General features: G+C 53.6%; 8 protein-coding genes across 8 annotated transcripts; 1 reads left to right on the top strand and 7 right to left on the bottom strand.

Annotated features, from left to right (window-relative positions):
• Positions 1–690: 690 nt before the first annotated feature.
• Positions 691–2,969, bottom strand: A1O7_04994 (STE/STE20/YSK protein kinase; the record flags this gene model as incomplete). The annotated part of the gene is made up of 2 exons (XM_007759004.1): positions 691–2,709; positions 2,766–2,969. The coding sequence occupies 2 exons, from the start codon at positions 2,967–2,969 to the stop codon at positions 691–693; spliced, it is 2,223 nt and encodes a 740-aa protein (XP_007757194.1).
• An 835-nt stretch (positions 2,970–3,804) lies between these two features.
• Positions 3,805–5,079, bottom strand: A1O7_04993 (uncharacterized protein; the record flags this gene model as incomplete). Its single annotated transcript, XM_007759003.1, has 1 exon — positions 3,805–5,079. One exon carries the CDS (start codon positions 5,077–5,079, stop codon positions 3,805–3,807), a length of 1,275 nt encoding a protein of 424 aa, XP_007757193.1.
• A 728-nt stretch (positions 5,080–5,807) lies between these two features.
• A1O7_04992 (uncharacterized protein) lies at positions 5,808–7,251 on the bottom strand (the record flags this gene model as incomplete). The annotated part of the gene is made up of 2 exons (XM_007759002.1): positions 5,808–6,038; positions 6,094–7,251. The coding sequence occupies 2 exons, from the start codon at positions 7,249–7,251 to the stop codon at positions 5,808–5,810; spliced, it is 1,389 nt and encodes a 462-aa protein (XP_007757192.1).
• Positions 7,252–8,321: 1,070 nt separating this feature from the next.
• A1O7_04991 (uncharacterized protein) lies at positions 8,322–10,937 on the bottom strand (the record flags this gene model as incomplete). Its single annotated transcript, XM_007759001.1, has 1 exon — positions 8,322–10,937. One exon carries the CDS (start codon positions 10,935–10,937, stop codon positions 8,322–8,324), a length of 2,616 nt encoding a protein of 871 aa, XP_007757191.1.
• A 1,046-nt stretch (positions 10,938–11,983) lies between these two features.
• Positions 11,984–12,562, bottom strand: A1O7_04990 (uncharacterized protein; the record flags this gene model as incomplete). Its single annotated transcript, XM_007759000.1, has 1 exon — positions 11,984–12,562. The coding sequence occupies one exon, from the start codon at positions 12,560–12,562 to the stop codon at positions 11,984–11,986; it is 579 nt and encodes a 192-aa protein (XP_007757190.1).
• A 1,277-nt stretch (positions 12,563–13,839) lies between these two features.
• Positions 13,840–15,618, top strand: A1O7_04989 (uncharacterized protein; the record flags this gene model as incomplete). Its single annotated transcript, XM_007758999.1, has 1 exon — positions 13,840–15,618. One exon carries the CDS (start codon positions 13,840–13,842, stop codon positions 15,616–15,618), a length of 1,779 nt encoding a protein of 592 aa, XP_007757189.1.
• A 942-nt stretch (positions 15,619–16,560) lies between these two features.
• A1O7_04988 (plasma membrane ATPase) lies at positions 16,561–19,486 on the bottom strand (the record flags this gene model as incomplete). The annotated part of the gene is made up of 3 exons (XM_007758998.1): positions 16,561–16,607; positions 16,661–18,995; positions 19,055–19,486. 3 exons carry the CDS (start codon positions 19,484–19,486, stop codon positions 16,561–16,563), a joined length of 2,814 nt encoding a protein of 937 aa, XP_007757188.1.
• A 1,257-nt stretch (positions 19,487–20,743) lies between these two features.
• On the bottom strand, positions 20,744–23,140 carry A1O7_04987 (uncharacterized protein; the record flags this gene model as incomplete). The annotated part of the gene is made up of 5 exons (XM_007758997.1): positions 20,744–21,009; positions 21,060–21,264; positions 21,328–22,560; positions 22,717–22,962; positions 23,021–23,140. The coding sequence occupies 5 exons, from the start codon at positions 23,138–23,140 to the stop codon at positions 20,744–20,746; spliced, it is 2,070 nt and encodes a 689-aa protein (XP_007757187.1).
• Between the last annotated feature and the right edge of the window lie 431 nt (positions 23,141–23,571).

Below are 23,571 nucleotides of genomic sequence, written 5' to 3'. Positions count from 1 at the left end.
CTCTCGTTCTCCTCTCGTTCTCCTCTCGTTCTCCTCTCGTTCTCCTCTCGTTCTCCTCTCGTTCTCCTCTCCCCTCTTCTTTTCCCTCTGCTCCTCTCCTTCTGCCCCTCGAAGCTAAAAACAGTACGGTACTCCTTCCTTCGGCCGTGAGATCTAAGAGCTAAAGTGTCCATCCATTGTACTGTAAAACCAAGGTAAGGTACTTGACAGCGTTTCCAAAACGTCCTGGCGAAGTCTACTTTTGTTTGTGTCTCCCCGGGCGGTCTGCTCTGTTCTCACTCGACTCAAAACCCTGCTTAGCGATGCGATGCCCTGGAGTTGTGTCTTCGTTGCCACTTCTGCACAGTTCAGCTGGTCGTCGAGTCGGGCTGAGTCGAGACAGTCAGGATAGGCATGTGATTGAACAGACGCGCCAAACCGAGCAAGTAAGCCTGAGAATAACTCCATCCCATACGCTCCCTCGTCAAACGCCCTCATGCATTCAATCCAATCCAGGTCGCTATGCAGTTCGGAACCCGAAGAATTCATCCATGAATTCAGCACACGATACAGTACACCCTTTCGTCGCGGCCAGAAGATGATAGTGGCGACGAGCGGCAAATTCATGAAACGTCAACGCAGAGCACACGCAGCACTTACTCTTCTCATTCCCAACAGCCGAGTGCTTCTTGCTTCTTGCTTTTTGATTCTTCAGACGGCGGGCCATCTCACCCTCAGGCCTTCACACCACCTATCGAAAAGACTCTCGCCAAGTTGTCTCGTATGCTCCAATCCACCCACAAGGCCTTTCATCATTTCTTTCTCTTCCGTCTCATCCACCCCACCGGTCACTTTCTTATCCTCGGCACTCGAGTTCCGCAGAGGCGAATTCACCTGCGAGGCACTTGTCGAGTTCACGCGTGACGGACTCCTAGAACTTATGACGGCCTGCGCGGATTGTCGTCGCCGATGGGACTTCAAGTGCGGGTTGTTCTGCGCGAGCACCAGTTTGGCAGTTTGCCCGGACTTGGTCGGTGTGCTGGGTGTGACCTGGCGACTTTCGTTCGCGGTAGCCGGCTTTTCGGGAGAGGCGACCAGCTCAGAAGACTGTGAGCGACTGACTTTCTGCGGCGAAGCAGGTACCGGCTGTGGCAGCATCAGTTTCAGCGTGTCGTCTTGTTTCATCTTCGAAATAATGGATGACACGATATGGTACATCCCGTCCGGATCAACACTCTCCAAATCCGAGAACGCCTCAGCCAGTCTTGCCACGGCCTCCCGTTTGACCTCGTCCGCCGTGTCGTTGAGAATGTCCTGGCATGACAGCCCAATGGCATGGCTATATAGTTTCTTGCCGAGATTCGCTTCCTTAGACTCCATTGCCAGTGTTGTAGCGGTAGAGAACCTCGATCCTTTGTCCGGTTTTGAGAGCAGTGACGTTTCCAAGTCGACCAAGACACCAATGCCAGGCTTGGCTTTGGAAGGAGTCCGGATCACGCTAGAGTTGGGGTCCTCGTTTTCGTCAGGTGTGACAGAAATACTAGGCGACACCCGTCTAAACTGTCGGACTGTGCTGGGACTGTTGCCAAAGGACATATTGACGCCAAGCGGGTGTCTTGGTTGAGCATTCGATAACCTCTTCCTGCCTGTTCGCTTCCCTGAGAGAGAATCTACCGAGTCTCTTCGATCTGATTGGTACTGCTGTTGCTTCGACTCGGAGACCTTGCGCATGGTTAACTTGGTCGGGCTCTGGTCGGGCTCTGGCCGACGTTCCAAAGACAACTTTTGCATCATTTGAGTGGCGCTCTCCTTTGACTCGGCCATCACGTCGACTGTTGTCCTCGAAACCTTCCTCTTCTTCTGCGTCTGCGCCTCTCTAAGATTCATGGTGGGCACAGCTTTGATTGTTTCAAACACCCAGCCGTCGTCGTTATCTCCTTGGGACAGGTTCTTGAGCGTTTCGGCGTAGTACTTGAGATTTCTATCTCCACCTTTGCTGGCCTCCCAATCTTGTTTCCGCAAGATTAACTCTTGAAGTCCTTCGATCTTCCCTGCTGACCGAATGAACCGGTGGCTGAGTAATTCTTTGGCACTTTTTCTTCTGTCCACGTCTTTGGTCAAGCAGCAAGCGACAAAGTCTTTGAAGTCCTTGGACCATTGTGTGCCTTCGAGTCTGGGTGCAGGTTGTTTCGGGATGAGAAACAGAACTTTCATGGGGTGGACGTTTGCATGCGGAGGCTCGCCATGGGCCAGTTCCATAGCAGTGATACCCAGACTCCAGACGTCGGCTTTGGCATCGTGACCCTCCTGTTGAATCACTTCGGGTGCCATCCAGAACGGGGTACCAACAAATGTATTCCTCACGCTCTTGAGTCCCATCAACTGCGCCGCGACCCCAAAGTCGGCCAGTTTGACCCGGCCATCCATACCAAGCAGCACATTTGCGGCTTTGATGTCCCGATGGAGCTTGCCTTCACTGTGGAGATACGCCAGACCGAGCAGCAGTTCGCGACATATGATGGCAATGTGACTTTCCGACAGGCGATGAGGTGGAGGTTTGAGGAGGTCGGCGCAGGATCCACCGCCCAAGTATTCCATGACAATCCACAACGTCTGTCGGCGGAGGAAAGCGAGGCGGTATTTCGTGACATGAGGGCTACAGCAGGAGGAAAGGACCGAGAGCTCGGAGAGGATATCAGAGAGATCTTCTTCCGATGATTCGAGATCAACCTGACCGCGGATTAGTCTTTCCATTCCGGTACCGCAGTCCCCTCCACCCAACATACATGCTTGATTGCGACAATCTCGCCAGTAGCTTTCTCGATGGCTTTGTAGACGATGCCGAACGAGCCACTACCGAGTTCTTCCAGCATCTGATATCGGTCTGCCAGTGTGTCGCCATTCGAAGAGTCTTCTTGTATCTCGAAGTAGCTCTGCGGAGCCGTTCGGACCCCATGGGGGGTCTCTGAATATGGTGATATCATCGCCATGTGGGCGCTGTTCTCACCCTCTCTGCCAGAAGCGCGAAATCTATATCTCCTTCAACCGCAAAAACGTGTTCGAACTCGGGATCTGCTCATCCGTGGGGGCGAGTTGCAGTAAAGTGAGGGCGAGCACCAGTGTCAATCCGGGAAATGCGAATGCAGGATGGTGCGCCGGTACAGGATGCAGGATTGTTCGACGATAATTGTGGTACAAAGCATGGAGGTGAAGACCTGCAGCACCAAGGATATATTGTAATACGACGAGGCTTGTAAAAGGGGTTCATGAGACATTAAGGCTGTGAATAGAATTCTTGATCAAGCCGCATGACCCGAACGACAGAATGCTGGCAGCTTGGGACGATATCGTGGATAGTGGGCTGCGGGCTCTGGCCTGCGACCGAAGCTACAAATTCAATGTTTACGCACTGTCGTCATGGTAACGGTCGGCCGGATGTGGGAAAGCGCGACCCTGAACCCACGCTAACATTCGACCGAGACACGCTAATGCAGGGGCCCGTTTCTGGCCGCTTCCACCTCGAGCCGCATATCCATCCTGCTACCGATGAACCATGACAGAAATAAGAATGGTTCTACGGTAATCAAGCCAGCCACCGGGCTCTAACGAGTGTCGGAACAAGCCACGGGGACTGACGTTCTGGAAAACCCTGGATCAGCTACGTTGCGGGAGCAACGCAGGTGATCTTCCGGAGTCGACTGGTGCCAAGGGTTATCCGTCAAGTGAGGAGGATGATTTCAATTTCAGCTCAAGAAGTGGCTGCGGAAGAGAACTGCATTTCGCATCTCTCATGGTACATACAGTAGAACGCTCAATAGATCGTTGTCATATGTGCGGACTGTCGAGTATATGCGTTTGACGCTCCCGAACGCCATTCATGTCCGTAGAGTCGTTCTGATTCGAATCCCATTCCTTCATCAAGTCGCTAATTGTTCTCGTCAATTTTGGAGTCACCCGCTGCATCTCAGGCCAGGGCAGGCCACCGCTCTTTGTGTTAGTGGCCTCTTCATTTGGAGCCATGTTGGACACCTTGTTGCTCATGGGCGACTCCCATGCGTCCCAGCTATCTTCCACTTCGTCGTTGTCATTCAGGTCGGGTAGTAGACTCGGCGGCTTGGATGAGTCGGTGCTGCTCTTTTGCTGTACATGCCCATTCGGTTTCTCTGCGGGCTTCGATGACGTTGAGGAGTTATGCTGTGGTGTATCCAGACCGAATTCATTCCAGAACGACTTCTCCTTCGGCTGGGGTGTCGAAGCATCCATTGAATCTTTCGTGTTACGCATGCCCGTTTTCACGGACGGCCTGCTGGTCGGCTTCCGTTGATTATGTCTGACCGGTCGCTGCTGAGCTGCTGTGCCGTTGATGCCCTCCTCTCCAACAGTCGCTTGCCTGATATCCTCGAAGAACGTCCACAAGCCATCCCTGACTCCGTCGTAGACATGCTTGCCTTGCTTCACCAGCAAATCCGCTGCGACCGGAGGCAATGATCTGCGATGTGCTGCTAGGTCTTTATAGGTCTTGCCGAACCCAAGAGGGAGAGCATCACCCGAGATGAGCCCATCCAATGTCGGCATTCTGGACAGCGAAGGTTTTTGGTTATGCTCACTTTCGAGCTCAGTCGAGTCATTCGCTGTAGCCTTGGTGTCTTCAGCTGCCTTGATAATGGATTTGGTACATGTCGGGCTGAGCAGACTCAGCGTCCTCGTATGCCTGCCCCCTTCGAATATTCTCTTGGATCCCTTTCTGCTGAGGCCAAATCCTCCGTTGGTCGCATGACTTGCGTGGTTTCTCTCTACCAGCGCACGCTTCCGCCTTCGTTCTTCGTCCACATCCTCTTCCGGAGCAGGCGTCTCACTTCCAGCGACATCATCCAAAGCCATTGGCTGCAGTTTCTTGACATGTCTCAACTCGTCTCTTTTCTTGTTCGCCTCGTACGCTGCCCATTGCTTCTTGAGGGTCTGTAGATCCGCCTCCGCTCTTTGCAGTTCTTCCTTCAATTCAAGCACTTTGCGTTCTTGTGCAGCTAGTAGGGTCAAAAACTCCCCGCTCCCTCTTGCTTTACTCTTGTCTTGTGGTTGTGTCCCTGCATCGGGGCTCATGAAGGGTGCTGCTCGTATTCGTGGCGAGGATCTGCTAGATTCGATAGGGCTTGGGGCGCCAGAGCCCAGAGGAGACTGTGACAGTTGCGCATTGGCGGGCAGGAGAATCGGAAAGTTCAAGGATAACCCCTTTATGTGTCTCCTAAGAGCATCACTATTCGTGGCGGGTGCGCGACTTGGACTCGGAGGAACAGCTGCATCGTTCTCTCCGAGCGGGGAGCCATCTGTTGGACGCGGGTGTTGCAAAGACTGGAAGGTTGATGCTGCTTCCATAGTACGAAACCGGTTGTGCCAGACAGATTTTCGGTAGGTGGCTTGTAGACTGTGGCGAGATGTAGACAGATGTCGTGACACATACACCCATAATGCGATCCCTTAAACGGCGGTCATCTCAATGGCACAAACATAGTCATGTCATTGCATATCATACATCATAGCAGAGGTAAGGGAATGTTTGTGGACACAGGATGTTGACTGGCCGAAAACGGTGAGTCGGTGATTAAGAGGCCGCCTTCATCCCCACAACACATGCTGCAAGCAGGTCGGGGCCTAGCGATGGCCAGTGCACGAGGTGGCCCACGGGCAATTTCTTTGCTCAGCGTCGTGACCGTCAGCAGAGTCATTGACACTGGTGTCATTCAGATGCAAAAGTCGGTTGTACTCCGTACTCAGCATCTCCGTTATACACAAAAGTACATAGACGCCGTCTCCGCTAATGCAGTCCAAAGTTACATGATGAGCCAGACGCTTCCGCCAACAATGACGCCTACGCACAAGAGGGTCAGAATGGCAGCCCCGGCCTTATCCCCCGTCGTGATGGGTGAATGGTCAATGATGGGTGACGCGTTGGCATCCGTGCCAGCGTCTGGATCACTTTGCGACGTGCCTCCAGTGTCGGCAGTCTTGGGTGCGATCGAGGGGTTCACTGTCGTTGCGCCGATGACGGCCAGGGCTTGCATCTGGTCTCCAAGTCAGCAATACGTCCCCAGCCGATGCCAGGGAGAAAGCACATACCTGCTGTCCAACCCCCGAACTTCCGTCAAAGCCAGCATACCATTGCCTGCCACACATTCTCCCGTTGTTCCCACCAGTACACTGCTGCGCTGCTCCAACGGCACTGTCTCTCAACTTGGGCATAATCTGGTCATATGTCTGCGGCACGATCATCGCCGTCACCGCCATCCACCTCGACAAATACGCCTTGAAACTGCTCTGGTCATTGTTGCACACCATCGTCGACTCGCATTGAAACTCGCTCATGATATTTCCCCCATATTCGGCCGGAAAGAATAAATGGAATGCCCCGTCGAGGATTTCCTGCACGCGTGAGCCCCAAGGTTCCGCTCCGCCCGTGAAGTTGTACATCGCCGCCGCGCCTATCAACATGGTGCCGTAGTTGTATGTCCAGGCGAAGTGTTGCACGTCGGTACAATTGTTATTTGCGTCAGTGTTGTCCCAGATATATAACGTGCCGTCTTGCACTTGGAACAGCGGGCTGGCTTCCATCCAATCCCACATCTTGGTCGCCCAGTCGGCGTAGGTCTGATTGCCCGTATACCTCGCCAGTCGGGCTGCCAACTGAAAGTAACCACCATTGGAAATCGTGTTCTTCAGGTTGTACCCTGCATTGAAGGAGTAAACCTGCCACCTCATGCCTCCGTTACAGGTCGCCGGATCCCAAAGTGTGGTCTGAAAGTTGAAGACCGCTTGAGCTAGAGCGAGCCACGAAGGCGCATCACCACCAACATCAGGTAAATTCGCTTCGGCGGCATCCATGGCAGAAAAGGCCCAGAAATCTTGGTCGTCGACACCCATGTTCTTGCTCTGATTCGGAGGGTTGAAGTTCTGATCAGGTCCAATCTGAAATTGTAGAGCCTCGGTGACCACGTGATTGTAGCTCTCATCGCCTGTATACTGCCAGTAATGGATCAAGGACCCAAACATAGCCCCAGCTTCCCACCAGTAATAACAAGCGACATTGTCACAAGGACCGGGAAGGAGACCTGGGATTCCACCCGTCTGATTTCCAGAATAGTAGGTCATCATGTCGTACGCTAACGTCGAGGTGACGGATTTGACCGAGTCCATGCTGTTGAGGTCAAGTTCGAGTCCTTGAGCCATCGGCAGCAAGCCCACCAAGGGTGCAATCGCCGCGAATAGTCTTGATCTCATGATGTTTTGTTGTTGATATACATGTAGTTGCAGTAGCAATACAGGTGCAGGGGTGTGACCTGTGAACTGATAAATCAAATCGATTTACACAATATCCTTGACCAAGTGGCGCTGAAGTCGATGAGGCTAGAGATGTTTGGCACACGCACCACGGGTGGACAACACCTCAAAGGCTGAAGCGAAGGACGAGCACGGTCTCGAAGAGAGCGACAGACAAGGTGGCCACGGGAACAACCTACCCAGCTCAACTGGATAATATTGTGGTGAGTGAAAGGAAAGAGCAAAGAATGACGCTGATGCTTCTTGCAAACTACAATGGGGTCGAGATAGGGATCGGAGTGCAGGTAAACGTTAGGATCACACAGAGCGGGCAAATTTCGAAACATGAAAATCACCCCAAGAAACCCAAGGCGTCTAAGGGACGATGCGTGTCACAGGCTCATTTCACGGGAGGCCGGCCGCCGAGGGCACAGCAGCTCCGCCACGATGGTGTCGCCCTCAAGTGTCAAAGGTGGTTGTCTAGGAGATGTTGGCACCTTGGCGTGGAACAGAGACGACCAATCGGGACGGCTAACGGTCGCTCTTCCGCGCGGAATAGCTGGAGACGATAGGCGGACAAGCATCGAGATCCCTTGGCATATCTTGGCACGGCCCGCTGCCCGTCTCGTCCAAGATCCAGGGGCTGCTGGCCCCCGAGCGCCCCCTCCTTCCCTGGCGGCTTCCTGCAGTTCGTACCCCGACTGTAACTTTTGGCCTCAACGAGCGAGCACTCCCGGATACCTTTTTCAGAGCCTCTTCTCCGAACCTATAGAAGTGTGCAGAAGATGTACAAATCTAGCTTCGTTTTCGTGTGCAGCATGCTTCAAAGGGCAGAGCCCCCAGATTCCCAATATCATTTTTCTCCTCGCCGGTCTGTAAATTGGCATCCTATTGCTAACAAAAATGATATACGCCAGAAAGCACTCCGTTCGCCGTCGCTCGATGCTTTGGTATTGCTAGAATCGCTCTGTCAGGAATAGGATTCATTTTCGTCATTCGCTCACTCTTTGAACGTATCCAATTCTTCACCTTTACTCTTTGATGGACTCCACCCCTTCAGCCAGTTTGAACATCCCCACGCCCAGCCCGCGCCTCGCACTATGAGGCTCAGTGTGCCGACTACTGTGTAGCTGGTGTGCATCATTCGTCGAACTTGGGATCCTGTGAATCGACTGAATTGACCGATTGGTGTTGGCTCGAGGCCGGAGGTGGACGTCGGGATCCTCCTCCTTTTCGCGATAGCCTGAGGCCAGCCCGGTCTCAGATCTGAATTGCCGTCCCTCAAGGATGCCATCAACAGCCGACATGTTGGAATGCGCCCCTATGGACGACCTGCGTCTTTGTACCCGGGACATGACCCTTTCCGCCTCTTTGGCTTCTTTCGCCTGGAGACTCTCCGACGGCAATAAGATAGCTCTGTCAAGCTCATATGGAAGGCCACGATGTCTTCCACGGATTTGCATCGCAATGATTATCAATTTCGACAAGACATGGAATTCGGCGGAGAAGGAAGCATTAATGGTCGGGTAGCCCAGAGAGAGACCCACAGTACCATAGGCGGACACGATCTCAAATAGGACCGAGAAGAGGGTAAAGGCGTACTGGTTGGTATTCTGCAGCCTGTCGCCTTCGACGATCGCAATGATGAACATGCCCAGAAATATGTACCACAGATCGAACGAGAGCTGTCTCCGTAGATGAGCACCAATATAGCTGGGTTCGTTCTCGTCTTCGTTCTCTTCAGCAGGTGAACCGTACAGCCCCAGACTCTTCTCCTCGTAAACGTTCGTTCTTCGCATACTGATGGCGATTGGGAATACCGAAATGTACATCATGATAAGATAACTGACTTGAATGGCAGGATGCAGGTCCGCAAGGTTCACAACCGAAAACCCTGCTGTTCGGGTCGCTGCGGCTTGGAAGATGCCATTAAGAACTCTGACCCCTGCAGGCATCGCGGTGATTGTGGGATCGTTAAGGTCCAGAACGATGAAAAATATTAGGTCCAGACCATTGAGGATGACAAGGATGGCGAACAGCCACCAAGTCGCTTCTCGCGGAAATAGGAGTGTAAAACACCGACGAGGATGGTCCAGAAGAAATTGAAGTTCCTCCCACAGAGGACTGCTTTTTGTGCAGAATTTGGACGTGGCCCAGATGGTGAGCCTGAGCATACACGGAAATCCGGTATTCCCGATGACAATAAGGAAAGTCATCAGCAACAGGGGAAAGACGGCCCGCTGGAAGGAGATCATAGAGTTGTTGGTAAGGGTGAAGCCGAGGTCGTTGAAGGCAGAGGCGCTCGTAAATACACCCCACCAGGTTCTACCCACTCCTTGCTCTGTAACAACTGGTCCATAGGTACCCGAGCGCAAGATCCACGGAATGAGACAAATGATCCCGAAGAGATGGAAGAGCACATAGTAGAGTATGAGGATCAAGGCCAAAGCCTTGAGCGCTCGGTACTCAATGCCACCCAACTCTTCCCGTTGTTCCTCCGTGAGACCGACAAAGAACGAGTTTCTCCCGATGGTAGGCTGCCAACTCAAGTACGGTGCAGGTATGTCCTGTGTGCGTGGAGTATTGACACGGCGGAGCGAGTTCAAGGTGCCTGAACCCCTTCGCCGAAGCTGGCCAGGATCGGGGAGGTCATAGGAAGAGGCCGCCTGCGTAGATTGTCTCGTGTTGAGCCGCGGAAAGGTGGCAGTTCTGTCATGACGGTCTCTCAGGAGGTGGGGCTCATCGAAGGCGATATGGGTAGGCCCAGCAGAGTCGTCTCCAGCATTCACCTCGTCGATGCGTCTCTGGTTCGCGCTGGGCAAGTCCGGTTCACTGGTTATCGGGCGTAGGGGTGTATCATCAAGCCCGTCGGCGATGTTTTGCGGTCGACTTCCACGCTCGAACTCTCGAGGGCTCGGAATCCTCAAAGCAGTTGTGTCACTAGGATTTCGCTGATTCTCAAGAAACCGAATGTGCTGCTCCGGACTCAACTGTGATGGGAGACGTACGTCGTCGGTCGACCGGGAGGTTTTCAGGCGCAAGTGGTCCGAGGGGAGTGGATTCTGTGGCTGTTCGGCCTCAGGGCCAGACGCGTCAGATGAGTCGACCGCTTTCCCATTGTCATGGCCATGTTCGAGCTTTTCTCCAGCATTTGGTGGGCCGGTGCTCCTTCCGGTGTTCCGTAAGATGCGAATGGCTCTTCCTGCCACTCCCTGGATGCCCTGTTCCGGATCGTCTTTCGGCATGGTGTGTCTTGACTTGGTCCGACGCAGAGCACTCGAATTCCTGACGACGTCTTCAAATCGCTTCTCAAACCAGTAAAGCCGGACGAAGACAACGACAGTGTGGACAATGATGGGGTTGCAGAGCATGGCCAACAAGAACATCATGAATTGTTGGCCGAACCTGACGGTGTTAATGTCGATAGTATTAAGGCCGCTTTGAGTGCAGGCACCAGACGCAAAGAAGAGTGCATCGATGTACGGCATGCCGCCAATGCCATAGATGACGACCGAGCCGAACAGCGACATGCCTATCATGTACATATAGTGGATGGTGATGAAGTTGAAGCGTCTTTTGATGAAGACATCTGGGATGATGTTCTTCTTGCTAAATTCCCAGAATCTCACCGTCCATTCCCCGAGCATACCCATTTCTTCCACGGCGTTTCCCTAACCAGAACCAGTCTATGGAGGTGGTTCGACGGTGCTGGTATTCGTAACACGTGCGGTCTCGTGAGGGAGGTAGCAGGATCACGCCATGGCTAGGGCGTCGTTGGGGAGGCACAAGGAAGGAGCAACATAGGAGACAGATCGTGGGCTTGGGTCGCCATCCTTTTGAGAACTGCTAGATTTCGCAGCCCGATGTAGAAGGGCAGAATAGGGACTCAAGTCTGGATCTGGAGGTCACAGGAATTGAAGGTGAAGCATGCGTCGAGACCATGACGCCAAGTGCCAACAAGGCAGTGAGCCACTTGCGAGCCACTCACTGCCACGGCTGGAAAACTTTACGCGCGTTTTCGGGGCATCAGTCCTTCCAACAACCGGGTCCCGGGGCTCAGGCTTCCTGCCTAACGGCGCCCTGATGCGCCGCCACGAATGCTTGTTTTTGTGGCTGCGACTGAAATTACCGACATGTACCTCGTACCTGATTCCAGTCGCCCCAGTGCGCTTTACCGTCCATTCGCCATATCTCTACGGTACTCCATACCACCCGTAGCCACATCTACGACCAGTTACATGGGGGCAGAGAGCTTCGATTTACTCCCAGGTGCATGCGACGTTCCGCGTATCCATTTCTCATGGCTTCCTGCACTGGCGGCGTGCCTATCCAAACATATTTACATACCTCCATACTCAGCTCTGAGGATATGAGATACGTCTGGTTCAGTACACATCTTCCCAGGATTCGACAACGTTTGGCCCATCCGACACCTGCAGCAGGGCAATTGAAAATCATTCCTACCAGCGAACTTCTAAATGCACATCGTCTACAACAAGTCCAGTGAAGTGTTGCGTTCGCTACAGTTGTGTTCACTGGCATGAAGACTTGTCCCCACCCACACCGCCAGGTAATGAGGTATCCGTGAAGCCTGCCAACCAAATTCCCCCTTTCTGAAAAGATCAAAAATTAGCCTGGACCCGCCCGCTCAGACAGGACGTGATTTCGACCGTCGTGTAGGGCTCAGTATAATTTATAACGAATACGGGGGTTGCGTGATCTTGGGAAGATGGTCGCCATTGAGATTCTTGATCAGCTTGCCAATGCCCGAGTGGCTGTAGTCCTGATCATTCCACATGTCCTTGTGATACCGCACCTTGCCCTCGTTGTCCAGCGCCAACGACACCAGAGAATCAACTTCCTTGGTCGTGTTCAATACCTTGGGCGTGTAGGCCTGCCTCTGCTTGAAGATGATCTCTGTTGGCGTGTCCTTGACCACCTCGATCTTCTTGGTCTCAAGCTTGGCGAACATCTTGGGCAACCCGTACCACTGCCCAGCGATCTTGTATCGGATATCGCAGTATGACAGCGGGTCGTCGTAGATGGCCTTTTCGGCGTACACCGACATGTCCTTCTCGCTGGCGCTGCCGGAGTACAAGTTCGTGATTGACTTCACGATGGCTTCATGTTCGGGTGAGATCTTCAAGGACTTCTCTGGGTGAGGCTCGTAGTCGACGGCTTTGCCTTGATGGCCTACCAACTCCTGGGGGTCGGGATGAGGCTCATGCTTTCGATGGAGGTCTTCTGTTCCGGAACCGGGAGCTTCTGGCATTGTGAAGGTGTTGTGAACGGTAGTCTATTGATATGTCTGTGTTTCTCTTTTGGAGACAAAGGTTGCGCACAGAAGTTGAGGCGGAATACTTACCTAAGTGACAAATGCGACAAAACACACAATCATGACGACACCATACTCGGCACGAACCTTGTCATTCATTGGGCGGTGATACATCCATTTGACGTGAACTGGTGTCCTATGCCAATCCACGTTGTTTTGCAAGCGCATCTGAGAGATAATGGTCTGTGGGATGTGGTTGTAGCTTGGTCTCTTACGGTGGAGGTGCCCGGTAGCCATGAAAGCGAGGCCGGGATATACCTCCAGATGCATCCCGAAATGGCAATCTGCAGAGGATCCGATCAGTGAGCTCGTTGCAGCATACTCGTACTCACAGTGCGAACACGCAGAATATATAACCAAGATGGCACGGATGGCTCGAATCTGGTGATTTGTTTATTACAAATTTCCCACCACGCTTGCTCGTGTTCCTGTGCCTCGTCGTGGAAGCGCAATCCGGCTTCTGGACCGAGAAGAGTCCGCCCAATGGAACTCACGCTACGGAGTACGAGCACGCCGTACGAGTATGCTAAAGTAATTACCTACCTGGTACGTACCGTGGTATGACGCAGTTCTTGGACCGGAATTCAACTTCTCGACGAATACGAACGAGCCGAAAACAACGCTAAAACGCGGCCCGCCCAGTGGTGGGCGTCAATTCTGTGACTCTAATGGCAGACCCCCGACAGAGTGAATCTCTTCCTAACTGCCACACCGCACATTTCTGGACACTATTTCTCCCTGTCTTTTCACACGATACCCCGTCCTGCTGGATGTCGAGGCGTTCAAATGCTTTTCCTCCGGGCCTGGTAAAGGCCGCCATTCTCGTACCGCGGGCACGAATGGTCCATCGTCCATCGTAACTACACTAGTAGGTCGATCAACACCTCAAAACCTCATGCCAGCCGTCACGGACTTTAGCCTGGGAGATAAAGGAGATTCCCACCAAATTTGCCGGAGATATGGCCTGTGGCCTGTGGCCAGTTGGCCATACCCTTATGCAGCTGTCGATGCATCTCTGCATTTCTGCGTGGGGATCAACGAATACTAGGTATTTATCTATATCAGAGCAAGTGTCTTCGTTACAGTAACACCACCGTTCCCTTTCTCTTCTGTCCTGAAGCCCGTCCCAGAAACCACTGTTCCCTGTCTCTTCGTTCCCGCCCCAAGCACTCCCTTCTCCGAGGCAGGTATCTCCTTCAGGGACTACTAGCAAGATGCATAAGTCACCCGCAACCTCATCGACCTCGACCCTGACAGACGCTCCCACCCCCGACGTCGAAGGCCAAAAGACCCCGCATATCCCGCATTGGCGCCTCGTGGCGAGCCAGACGCTCATCACAGAGGCAGTCCTGAAATACCCCTACAAAGGCTCCGGCACGGACGATGACCCCTACGTCGTCGAATTCATCCCCGACGACCCTCGAAACCCCATGAACTGGCCGGACTGGAAGAAATGGTGCCTTACCATGACCGTCGCGGTCGCAGCCTTGGCCGTGGCGTTCGTGAGCACGGCCTACACGGCCGCCATCGAGCAAATCAACGAGGAGTTTGGGAGTTCTCAAGAGGTCGCCACGCTCGGCGTGGCTCTTTTCGTGCTTGGATTCGCGATCGGACCTCTACTATGGGCCCCACTGAGTGAATTATATGGCCGTCAGATTTTATTTTGTGGCACTTACGCCGTCCTCACCGTCTTCAACGCCGGCGCGGCGGGGGCAAATTCCATGGCGTCTCTCATCGTCATGCGGTTCCTGGCCGGCACGTTTGGGGCCTCGCCACTGACAAACGCCGGCGGTGTGGTTGCTGACATCTTTCCGGCCAAGCAACGCGGGATGGGCATGTCCGTTTTCGCCTCGGCGCCGTTTTTGGGCCCGAGTATCGGCCCCCTTGTCGGCGGGTTCGTCTCTCAGTCGGTCGGCTGGCGATGGTTAGAGGGCGTGATGGCCATCTTCTCCGGCGTCGTCTGCATCATCGGCAGCCTGGTGGTTCCTGAAACCTACGCTCCCCTCATCCTCTCCCGGCGCGCGAAGGCTCTGACGGCCCGAACCGGCAAAACTTACGTCTCGACCGTCGAGAAACGCCAAGGCAAAGTCACTCCGCGGGCGGCGTTCGAGAAAGCCCTGCTCCGCCCTTGGGTGTTGATGATCTTGGAACCCATCGTCCTGCTGATCTCCATCTACATGGCCATCCTGTACGGGACATTGTACATGCTCTTCGGGGCCTTCCCGATCGTCTTCGGCCGAGACCGCGGCTGGTCCCAGGGCATCAGCGGGTTAGCCTTCATCGGCGTCGCCGTCGGCATGACCCTCGGCATCATCTACTCCATCTTCGACAACAAGCGGTACGCGCGCGTCGAGCAAGAGCACAAAGGCGAAGCACCGCCCGAAGCGCGCCTCCCGCCTGCCATGGTCGGCGCCGTGGCTATCCCCATCGGCATGTTCGTGTTCGCGTGGACAAACTTCCCCTCCATCCACTGGATCGTGTGCATCATCGCGTCCGCGCCGTTCGGGTTCGGCGTGGTGCTCGTGTTCCTGGCGGCCATGAACTACCTGATCGATGCGTACGTCATCTACGCGGCCAGCGTGCTCGCGGCGAGCAGCATGCTGCGCTCCCTCTTCGGGGCCATCTTCCCGCTCTTCACCGTCCAGATGTACAACAACCTGGGCATCCACTGGGCGAGCACCATCCCGGCATTCCTGGCGCTGGCGTGTGCGCCCTTCCCCTTCATCTTCTACAAGTATGGCGAGGCCATACGCTTGAAATGTAAATACGCCGCTGAAGCCCACGACGCCTTGCAACAGTTAAGACGGAGCAGGAAGATGGACGAGGACGAAGAGCGTGCGAATCGAGCAGGGGACCACGAAGATGTTGGGAAACAAGTGCACATGCGGGTCGAGGTTGGAGATGCAGATGGAAATGGCCAAGTCGAAACCGGAGCAGACCGCAGGGACGACGAGATCATGATCGAGAAGGACAAGGTCGAGAACCGGGCCTGATTGCGCTGCATTACCTTTCGAGCGATTCAAGGCTGGGGCGTGGAGCCAGGCAACCTTTTAATTCAGATGCTCTTACTTCTGGCGATGGCGTTCCTGGACCACTCGAGACCTTTGAAGAGAAAGCCTGCATCAGGGCTTGAGGAGGCATAAACGGTCTGTACGGAGAACAGAGTCTAGTCCTAGTTTTTTGGACCCAGTCCCGCAAGTTGCATCTTGGGGATGATTCCCATGGCCCACCCTATCGAACACCCCTTTCGCCTCGGCCATGATCTACCGCCGTGCTCCCCCACTTCTTGAGTGACAGCATGAATAACCCCAGACAGCGCCATCGCTCAAGTCCAATACTTCCTCATGGGTATCATAGTCCCTTTGTGGGATCCTGCATGCGTAGTAGGGTATCAATGATCTATTCTTGTTTCTCGATGTCCGTTCGAGTTGTCCTCCTGACCGCCAGGCGATCGAAACCCCAAACCTCATCGGGTGCACCGTGCCGCGACATCATCGTCTTGGGTTGCCTGGCTTCTGACGTCGAGGCCTCCGTTAGAGGCGTTCCGCTGGACGGATCTGATGATGCCTTCGTCCGAGATGACGAGGCTTCGGTCGTATCAGACGGACCGGACAGGGTTGTTTCAGCTGGTTTCCTCGATGCTGAAGCTTCACCTCTGACGGTTCCACTTGTTTGTTGCGATGTGACTTCTTGTGCCAAAGAAGGCTCTTCGGGGAAGTTCACTTTCGGAAGTACAGCCCTTGTAGGTTTCACTCGCTGTGACTCCGTGGCAAAGAGCTGCTCCAGCTCCAACATTGGTGTCTTGGATAAGGCTGTGTCGGTGGCATAGTTGTTCTTGAAGAGTAACTCGTGGTTGAGCTGTGGACGAGGCCAACTTCGCGGTCTTCTTGCTGAATCTGTGACCACGTTGCCAGCCTGTAGCATACAGATCGCTACTACGCGATCTTCTCGTGCTGGGTGGAAACGCGATTCAACGACACCACTGCACATGTAAGTCAGTGAACGGGCCAGAATGGCACTCTAGGATCGACTCACAGAAATCCTCCATGTCCCTCTTCTTGAGCACCTTATTGCCCCTAGATCGGCGTCCGTGGACAATGTCATTGAATTTGACACTGTCCTGCAAAAGGTAGTACACGCCAGCCATGACACAGAACACGCCAAATGAATACAACCAAACGCGGACGACTCCGACAATGCTTGTTCGTCCGTCGGCGAACCATCCAAAAATACAGAAAAGAGTTGCAAGAATGTCAACAAGCAAGATTGCTGCAAAGAGTTGCCATGAAGGGGCGCTCGACCAGAAAGGACCGTTCGCACGGGTGATGAAGATCAACCAATTCTCCGACAGACAGATCTGAAGGAACAAAATGGAATCTTTGTGCCCAAAGTTCTGCCCGATACCGGCATGTTCCCCACCAACAATCATCGTGGTCAACGCAATCCAAGTTCCCGCAGCCAGGACGATACCTAGTAGAATGGACATGCCCCATAGCTTGGGCAGGTTCCACTTGACCGGTGTTTTCGAATAAGGTGCATTGTCATATGCAATTGCGAGAGTGGCGATATCGGCAAAGATTGCAATGAAGACGACCAGTTCGAGGTTCATGGACCGGTTCTGAATGGCGATCCACAACCCGAGGAAGATCTCCAGGTGAAGTGAAAGGGCAATGCGGTAAACAATGTAGGCGTACATACGATGAAAGATCTGGCGAGATGTCTTCAATGCGTCGATAATGGCAGATAGCCCTGGAGCCAGGAAAACAATGTCAGCAGCCGATCGGGCTGCATCGGAGGAGCCTTCGACGGCAATGCCAGTGTTCGCCTTCTTCAGGGAGGGGGCATCATTGACACCATCGCCCGTCATCGCCACTAGGTAACCTCGCTGCTGGAGGATCTCCACGACATTATATTTGTGCTGAGGGAAGACTTCTGCGAACCCATCAGCTGCCTCGACAAAGTCATAGACCTCTGAGCCAGGCATGGTGCCACCGCCGGAGAGCCCGAGGCGGTCGGCGTTGAAGACGTTTGTTCCCAGTCCGAGCTGCCGAGACATCTCTCGCGCAATGCCGACAGCATCGCCAGTCAACATTTTGATAGAAAGCCCCAGGGACTTCGCTTCATTGATGGTCTTTGCTGTGTCATATCGAGGTGGATCGGCGCATGGCATGATGCCCAGGATCTCCCAAGAGTGGTCACCTCGCTTTCGAGCAACGCCCAGAGAACGAAAACCTCTAGCTGCGAACTCCGCGACTTTGTTCTTGTATGCAATATCGATTTCCTCAGGAATAGGGTGGTCGTCTTCGACAGTCCGCAGCACAAAAAGTGGTGCTCCTTTGACGCAGATTATGCGTTCACCTGAAGGTGATTCGACCACGGCGCTCACTTTCTTCGAGACCGGATCGAACGGTGTGAACTGCACCACTTTGTATTTGGACAAAGCTTTTTTAGCTCGAGGATAGTACCGCAGGGCCTTGAGAAACGCCTTGTCGATAGCATCCATGCCCTTCCTTTTTCTAGACGCAGCGAGACATGCAGTGAGCATCATATCCTCAGGGTCGACGCCCTGCACAGTGTAAGGTTCGTGGAGGGATAGCTTGTTCTTCGTCAAGGTACCGGTCTTGTCTGTGCAGAGAATCTGGACCCCAGCGAGCGACTCAATCGCCGACAGTTTCTGGACGATTGCCTTCTTCTTTGCCAGATATGCGGCACCAACAGCCATAGTGGTAGTGACAACGGCTGGGAGACCTACAGGCACACCGATAATGGTTATCGCCAGGGTGAACCTGAGGATGGTGACGATGTCATTGGAGCGATAGAAGGATGAGACCCAGACCACAAGCAGTGTTAAGACCACAAGCGTTAGCAGGACTGTGCCAATTCCGTTGAGGACCTCGGTGAAATGACCTTTGCTACCTGATGCAGCGTTGACGAGAGCGGCAGCTCGACCGACGAAAGAGTTATCCCCTGTTGCCGTGACTATCATGAATGCCGACCCCCGCTTCACGGCCGATGAAGCGTAACAAGTGTCGCCCAAGTGCTTGTCGGCTGCCAGGGACTCGCCAGTGATGGAGGACTGGTCGACTTGCAAGTAAGCATCCTCAGTGACGAGACGACCGTCGGCTGGTACGATTGTCCCTTCGTCCAATTGGAGGATATCTCCTGGAACAACCATGGGGGCTTCTATCTCGATCAGGCGGCCTTCTCGAAGGACCACCGCCTTGAGAGCAAGGGTCTTCTTGAGCTCTTCCACAGTCGAGGCCGCTTGGAATTCCTGAATGAACCCGACACTGGCGTTGAGCAAGAGCAGACCACAAACGACGCCAAAGTCGACCCAATTTTCCAAGCCGGCAGCGAGGATTGCGGCAGCCTGTGGGACAAGATGTCAGTACAAGCATTGCCGAGATGGGTAATCGCATGCACCCATACCTCCATGACAAATTGAATGGGACCGACAAAATAGCCCAGAAACTTCAACAGCAAGTTTTCCTTCTCTACCTTCATCTGATTGAGACCATATTTCTTTCGTCTAGCGATGACTTCCGGCTCAATCAGGCCCACTCGGGTGTCGGTTTGAAGGAGTTCCTCAGGTACATTTCGAGCACCGGCCACGGTCTCAATTTCGGCTTCGAGTTCGGCATCTGGATCGAGAGATTCGAGCTCTTCGATGAGCGCGTCGAGATCCTCTTCCTCATCATCTTCCTCTTTCTCTTTCCTCGAGGCTCGCCGAGGCGTGAACAGGACGTCCGGTCTCTCGTCCAGAGGAATGTTATGCACACTCACTTGGAGTTGAGGTTCTGATTTATTGGGGGAAGAGTCGGTGGATGCAGCGTCGCTGACGTCGGAAGCGTTGTCTACCATATTTGGCTAAGATAAAGGGAGGTAAATGGTAAGTGTGCTATGTCAACTCCATTTGCGTAACGCGGTGTGAGGATGAGGATGAAAACGCGAAGATAGAAGTGAATGACAGCGATCAATCCTTGGGCTGACGAAGGCACAAGACCTGCAGTTCCCAGGCCGTCGCGATGGACGCTCCGTTCCCAGGCAGGATGAACGGATTTGTGTAATATAGTAAGGCGAGTGGAAAGTGCGATGAAAGTGATTGCAGGTCGCAATCACGTCCGAAGGTGACGGCGTAGAAAGTTCGGGGAGAGGCCAACCCCCGCAATCTCGTGTCTCCCATTCGTACTTGGGCGCGGCCTCGAGCGCCGATCGGAAGAGCAGAGATCCATTCAAGCTCCCCGGAACCAATCGGTCAACCCACCCCATCCTCACAGCGACTTCACATGTGGCTTCCATGCATGTTAGTTTTCTTGGTCTTTCTGCTTGGCGCCTTTGCCTCCAAGACTCATAGAGTCTAGTGACCGAGACAGTGCTAGGCGTTAAAGCCTTATCCGCTGGCACTATCAGCATCTTGACATGCCAGAAATCAATGGAGCGATGGGATCATGAGACAGGCAGTGGCCGGCGAAGACTCCTTCAGGCGGATGTCGGGTTTGTGTGACCAGAGATGAGAATGTTCTTCTGGGTACGGAGTACGGAGTACACAGTCAGCGTTGGGTCGAGGCCACGTGTGTAGCACGTGGATGCCGCCTACAATTTCACAGTCCCCATTCACCGCCTTGTTTTTCCTCGCAGTATGTATTATTCTCGGCCTCTATGGAGCAAGATCGATGTTGAACAGGTGAGAAACTGATGGCGGTGCCACCAACGATACACTTGGATTGCAGTGCTTCCCATTCACAGATGAACAGTGAAGCTCGAAGGAGAAGCGTGTTTGGAAACCCTTCCGAACTCTCGCGGCGCGCACTTTTCTGTTCCAGCATCCTCCCCTCGCTGCAAGCTTCCTAATGTTAACGCAAAGCATAGACACTGAGAGTCTCTCAGAACCTTTACAATTTTCAATGCAAGACGATGTTCAAGAAGAAAAAAGGATTTGCCGTAATGAACAACCAACCAGGCCATCCCGCCTTTTCGCCACGACGCCTCGATAAGCTGGTTATTAGATATGTGCAGTTCATGTCATGATCCGTGCCTCAAGTCATGATAGCCATCACCCCCAACACCCTGCTTGTTGGTACCCAGCTCGAGGTCTGCCTTCATTATCATGTCGCTTGTCTATTCTTGGTTCTGTTGCGGCTGGAAGTTGGGCAGCTGAAACCCAGGTGGGAAGGCAGGCATGCCAGGCATGTTGCTGAAATTCATGGGAAAGGGCATGTTTGGCATGACACCAACTGGCATATTGTTCGGGTTGTTGGAGTTTCGGTCGTCTCGATCTCGGCGATTGCTATCTCTAAATCTGTTGTCGTCACGACCCTCAAAGTTGCGAGAAGACTGTGGGCCTCGTCGTCCACCACTGTCGGTAGCAATACGTCTACTCATGGCTACATCGGAGTCAGATCATCATAGCGAGAAAAGGTCGTAGAGTACCTACCTTTGGAGGAAACACCAGCACCGATTTCGATGTCGGGCTCCTCAACCACCATGCCTTCTTGGATTGGTGCTCCACCCGTCCCGCCATATTCGGCGGTGAGGAGCCATTTGCGATCGGCATCCGTGAGGCGTTCGATCGGAATGACGCTAACGCCAGTTTGATAGTCGCTGCAGTCACGTGGTCCAAAGCCAACGCCCCATTTGGTCTGCAGCTAAATTGTCAGTTCAGCTAGATTTCGCCGAGATCAGGAACCAGGTTCTTGACTTACGCGAAGTTGCATGTCTCCCGACTTGTGCTCTTCCATACCCGCCCGGGCACTTTCAGCATCTTTGCGATTGATCATCTTGATGAAAGCATGGCGTTTGTCGATGTTGACAATGCAGGTTTGCACAATACCATAGGCACTGAACAAGCTCCGCAAATGAGCCTCCGACGAGGTGACACCTCCAACAAAGAGTGTTCGACTGAAAACTTTGATGTGGCCTCTAGGAAGTGTAGAATCGAACTGGACGGTCTTTGGGCCTGGTGGAGGGAGTTTGAAATCGCCCGCAGGTGAAGGGCTTCGACGTCTATTCCTCACCGGGCTGCGCTGGCGGTACTCACCACGTCTACCGTCGCGGTCATTACGATAGCCGTCAGCTCCGGGACTATCTCGACGACCACGTCGCGGAGACAGTTCGCGACGCCTATCGAAGCCAGGAGAGCGTGACCGACGTCGATACTGGTTGGGAGGGGAGCGGGTTTGGCCGTCACGTGATTGTCCTTGAGCCCAATTGTTTCCCGACACAGCGGGCGGGACAGTCGCACCACCACCGCCATTTGCCAGCAACTGTAGAGCAGTAGCCCATTGATCAGGAGGCACACCCTGAGCGGCCAAAATCTGCAGAAGCTGGAATTGCATTTGTGCTTGAGGATCTTGGCCTAGAGGAGCAGATGGCTGTGGCACTGCCAGAGCGGGAGCTTGTTGAGGCAAGAAAGCAGCAAGCGGATTCGCAGGTACATTTGCAGGACTCTGGCTTTGTACACCATTATTCAACCCAGCAAATAGAGCTCCAAGCGGGTTTACGGCCTGCCCACCAGCGACACCAGAAGCAGATCCCGGGATTACGGTACTGTTCGGTTGAGGGATCCCATTTTGCGCGCCTAAGAGATTATTCAAACTAGCTTGCGCGGGTGCCGGTGCAGCTGGTTGCGCTGCAGAGTTCTGTTTCGCCATGTTTTTGAGGGCTTCCAGAATGGCTGAGGTGTCCTGTTGCTGTGGAGGAGGCTTCGCTGCAACAGTATCAGTATGTGCTGCGTGCCCGAGTGGTACGAAACCGGGGGCTGGTGATCCCTCGGGTGTGGTCGAAACTACATTAGGATTAGAATGGCGCCCGTACAGAGGAAGAGCGAATATTGGTATACCTTTGGGTGCATCTAGTTTCTCTTTGAGTGAAGCAAGCAGTGGTGCAGGAAATGTGTTTGATCGTTCCCAGATTTCCAGGAGTTTCTTGATTTTGACCTAATAACCAAGAAGAGAGGTGAGTTCGGTTCAAAGAAGCTAGCAAACAGTGAATGATCATGAATAAACAAGCACCGAAAGGCCTGCCTCACGCAAAGGGGAGGGAATGCTACGTCCGCTGCTGGTTTAACGGTGCGGTAGACATGATAAGCATACCTTTTGGTCGTCGGGCGCAGTGGCGATAATATCGTTCATGAGCACGGGCAGCAGTTCGGTCACTCGAGTCACACCAGCAGCAAAGGTCCCATCAGGAGCTCCGCTACCCAGCTGTTGACCTGACTTTTTGGCCTGATCTACCCATTGTCGCGTCACTGAGTCTAGAACGTAGAGTACTCCTAGTTTGTGTGTTCCTGGCGTCTTCTTGAAGTGGGTATAGAGTTTCTGAATGAGGACTGATTCGGACTATGACGGGGTCAGTTTTCAGGCGGTGCAGGCGGGCCCAAAGAATAGATCGACGTACTTGAACATTTGCTGTACACAGGGTGGTGATGGATGTGATCTTAGAACCGGATACTCCGGGCGGTTTGAGATTGAGCATGGACTGCAAGATCGAGTCCAGCTCCGCTACGGCGGAAGACATGGTGTACCAGTAATGCGCCTACAGCCGTCTAGAGGACGATTGCTTTGCAAGATAGAGATGCTCTGACTAGAGAGGAGGCACCAAGCAGGTCGAGTCGATCCGATCTAGGCGAGTTCAAGAATGCCCCAGGAAGAGATTTTTATGGACTTCAGACACAGCTGAAGTAGAGGTGAATCGCAATGCAGTTGTGTGACACTTTCTTCTCGTCTTCTCCTTCTTATTGTAGGATGCGGCCCTCGCACGAGGACTTCTACAGCGCGTGTGGCAACTGCGACAGGCAGTGGCAGGACCGAGGAACTAGCGACGGTACGCAGCAGAGGTGAAGTACCCGTGACGAATTCTTTTACAATCTGATGACACTATTGAGCAGCATAGACGGCGAAAGGGATGGAGCGCGATGGGTGATGAGTCGATGGTGATGGATGAACGGG

Source organism: Cladophialophora yegresii, assembly GCF_000585515.1.
Source record: "Cladophialophora yegresii CBS 114405 chromosome Unknown aczIN-supercont1.3, whole genome shotgun sequence".
Taxonomy (NCBI): domain Eukaryota; kingdom Fungi; phylum Ascomycota; class Eurotiomycetes; order Chaetothyriales; family Herpotrichiellaceae; genus Cladophialophora; species Cladophialophora yegresii.
The sequence above is the reverse complement of the archived record's forward strand: the minus strand, read 5'-3'. Positions and strand labels throughout refer to the sequence as shown.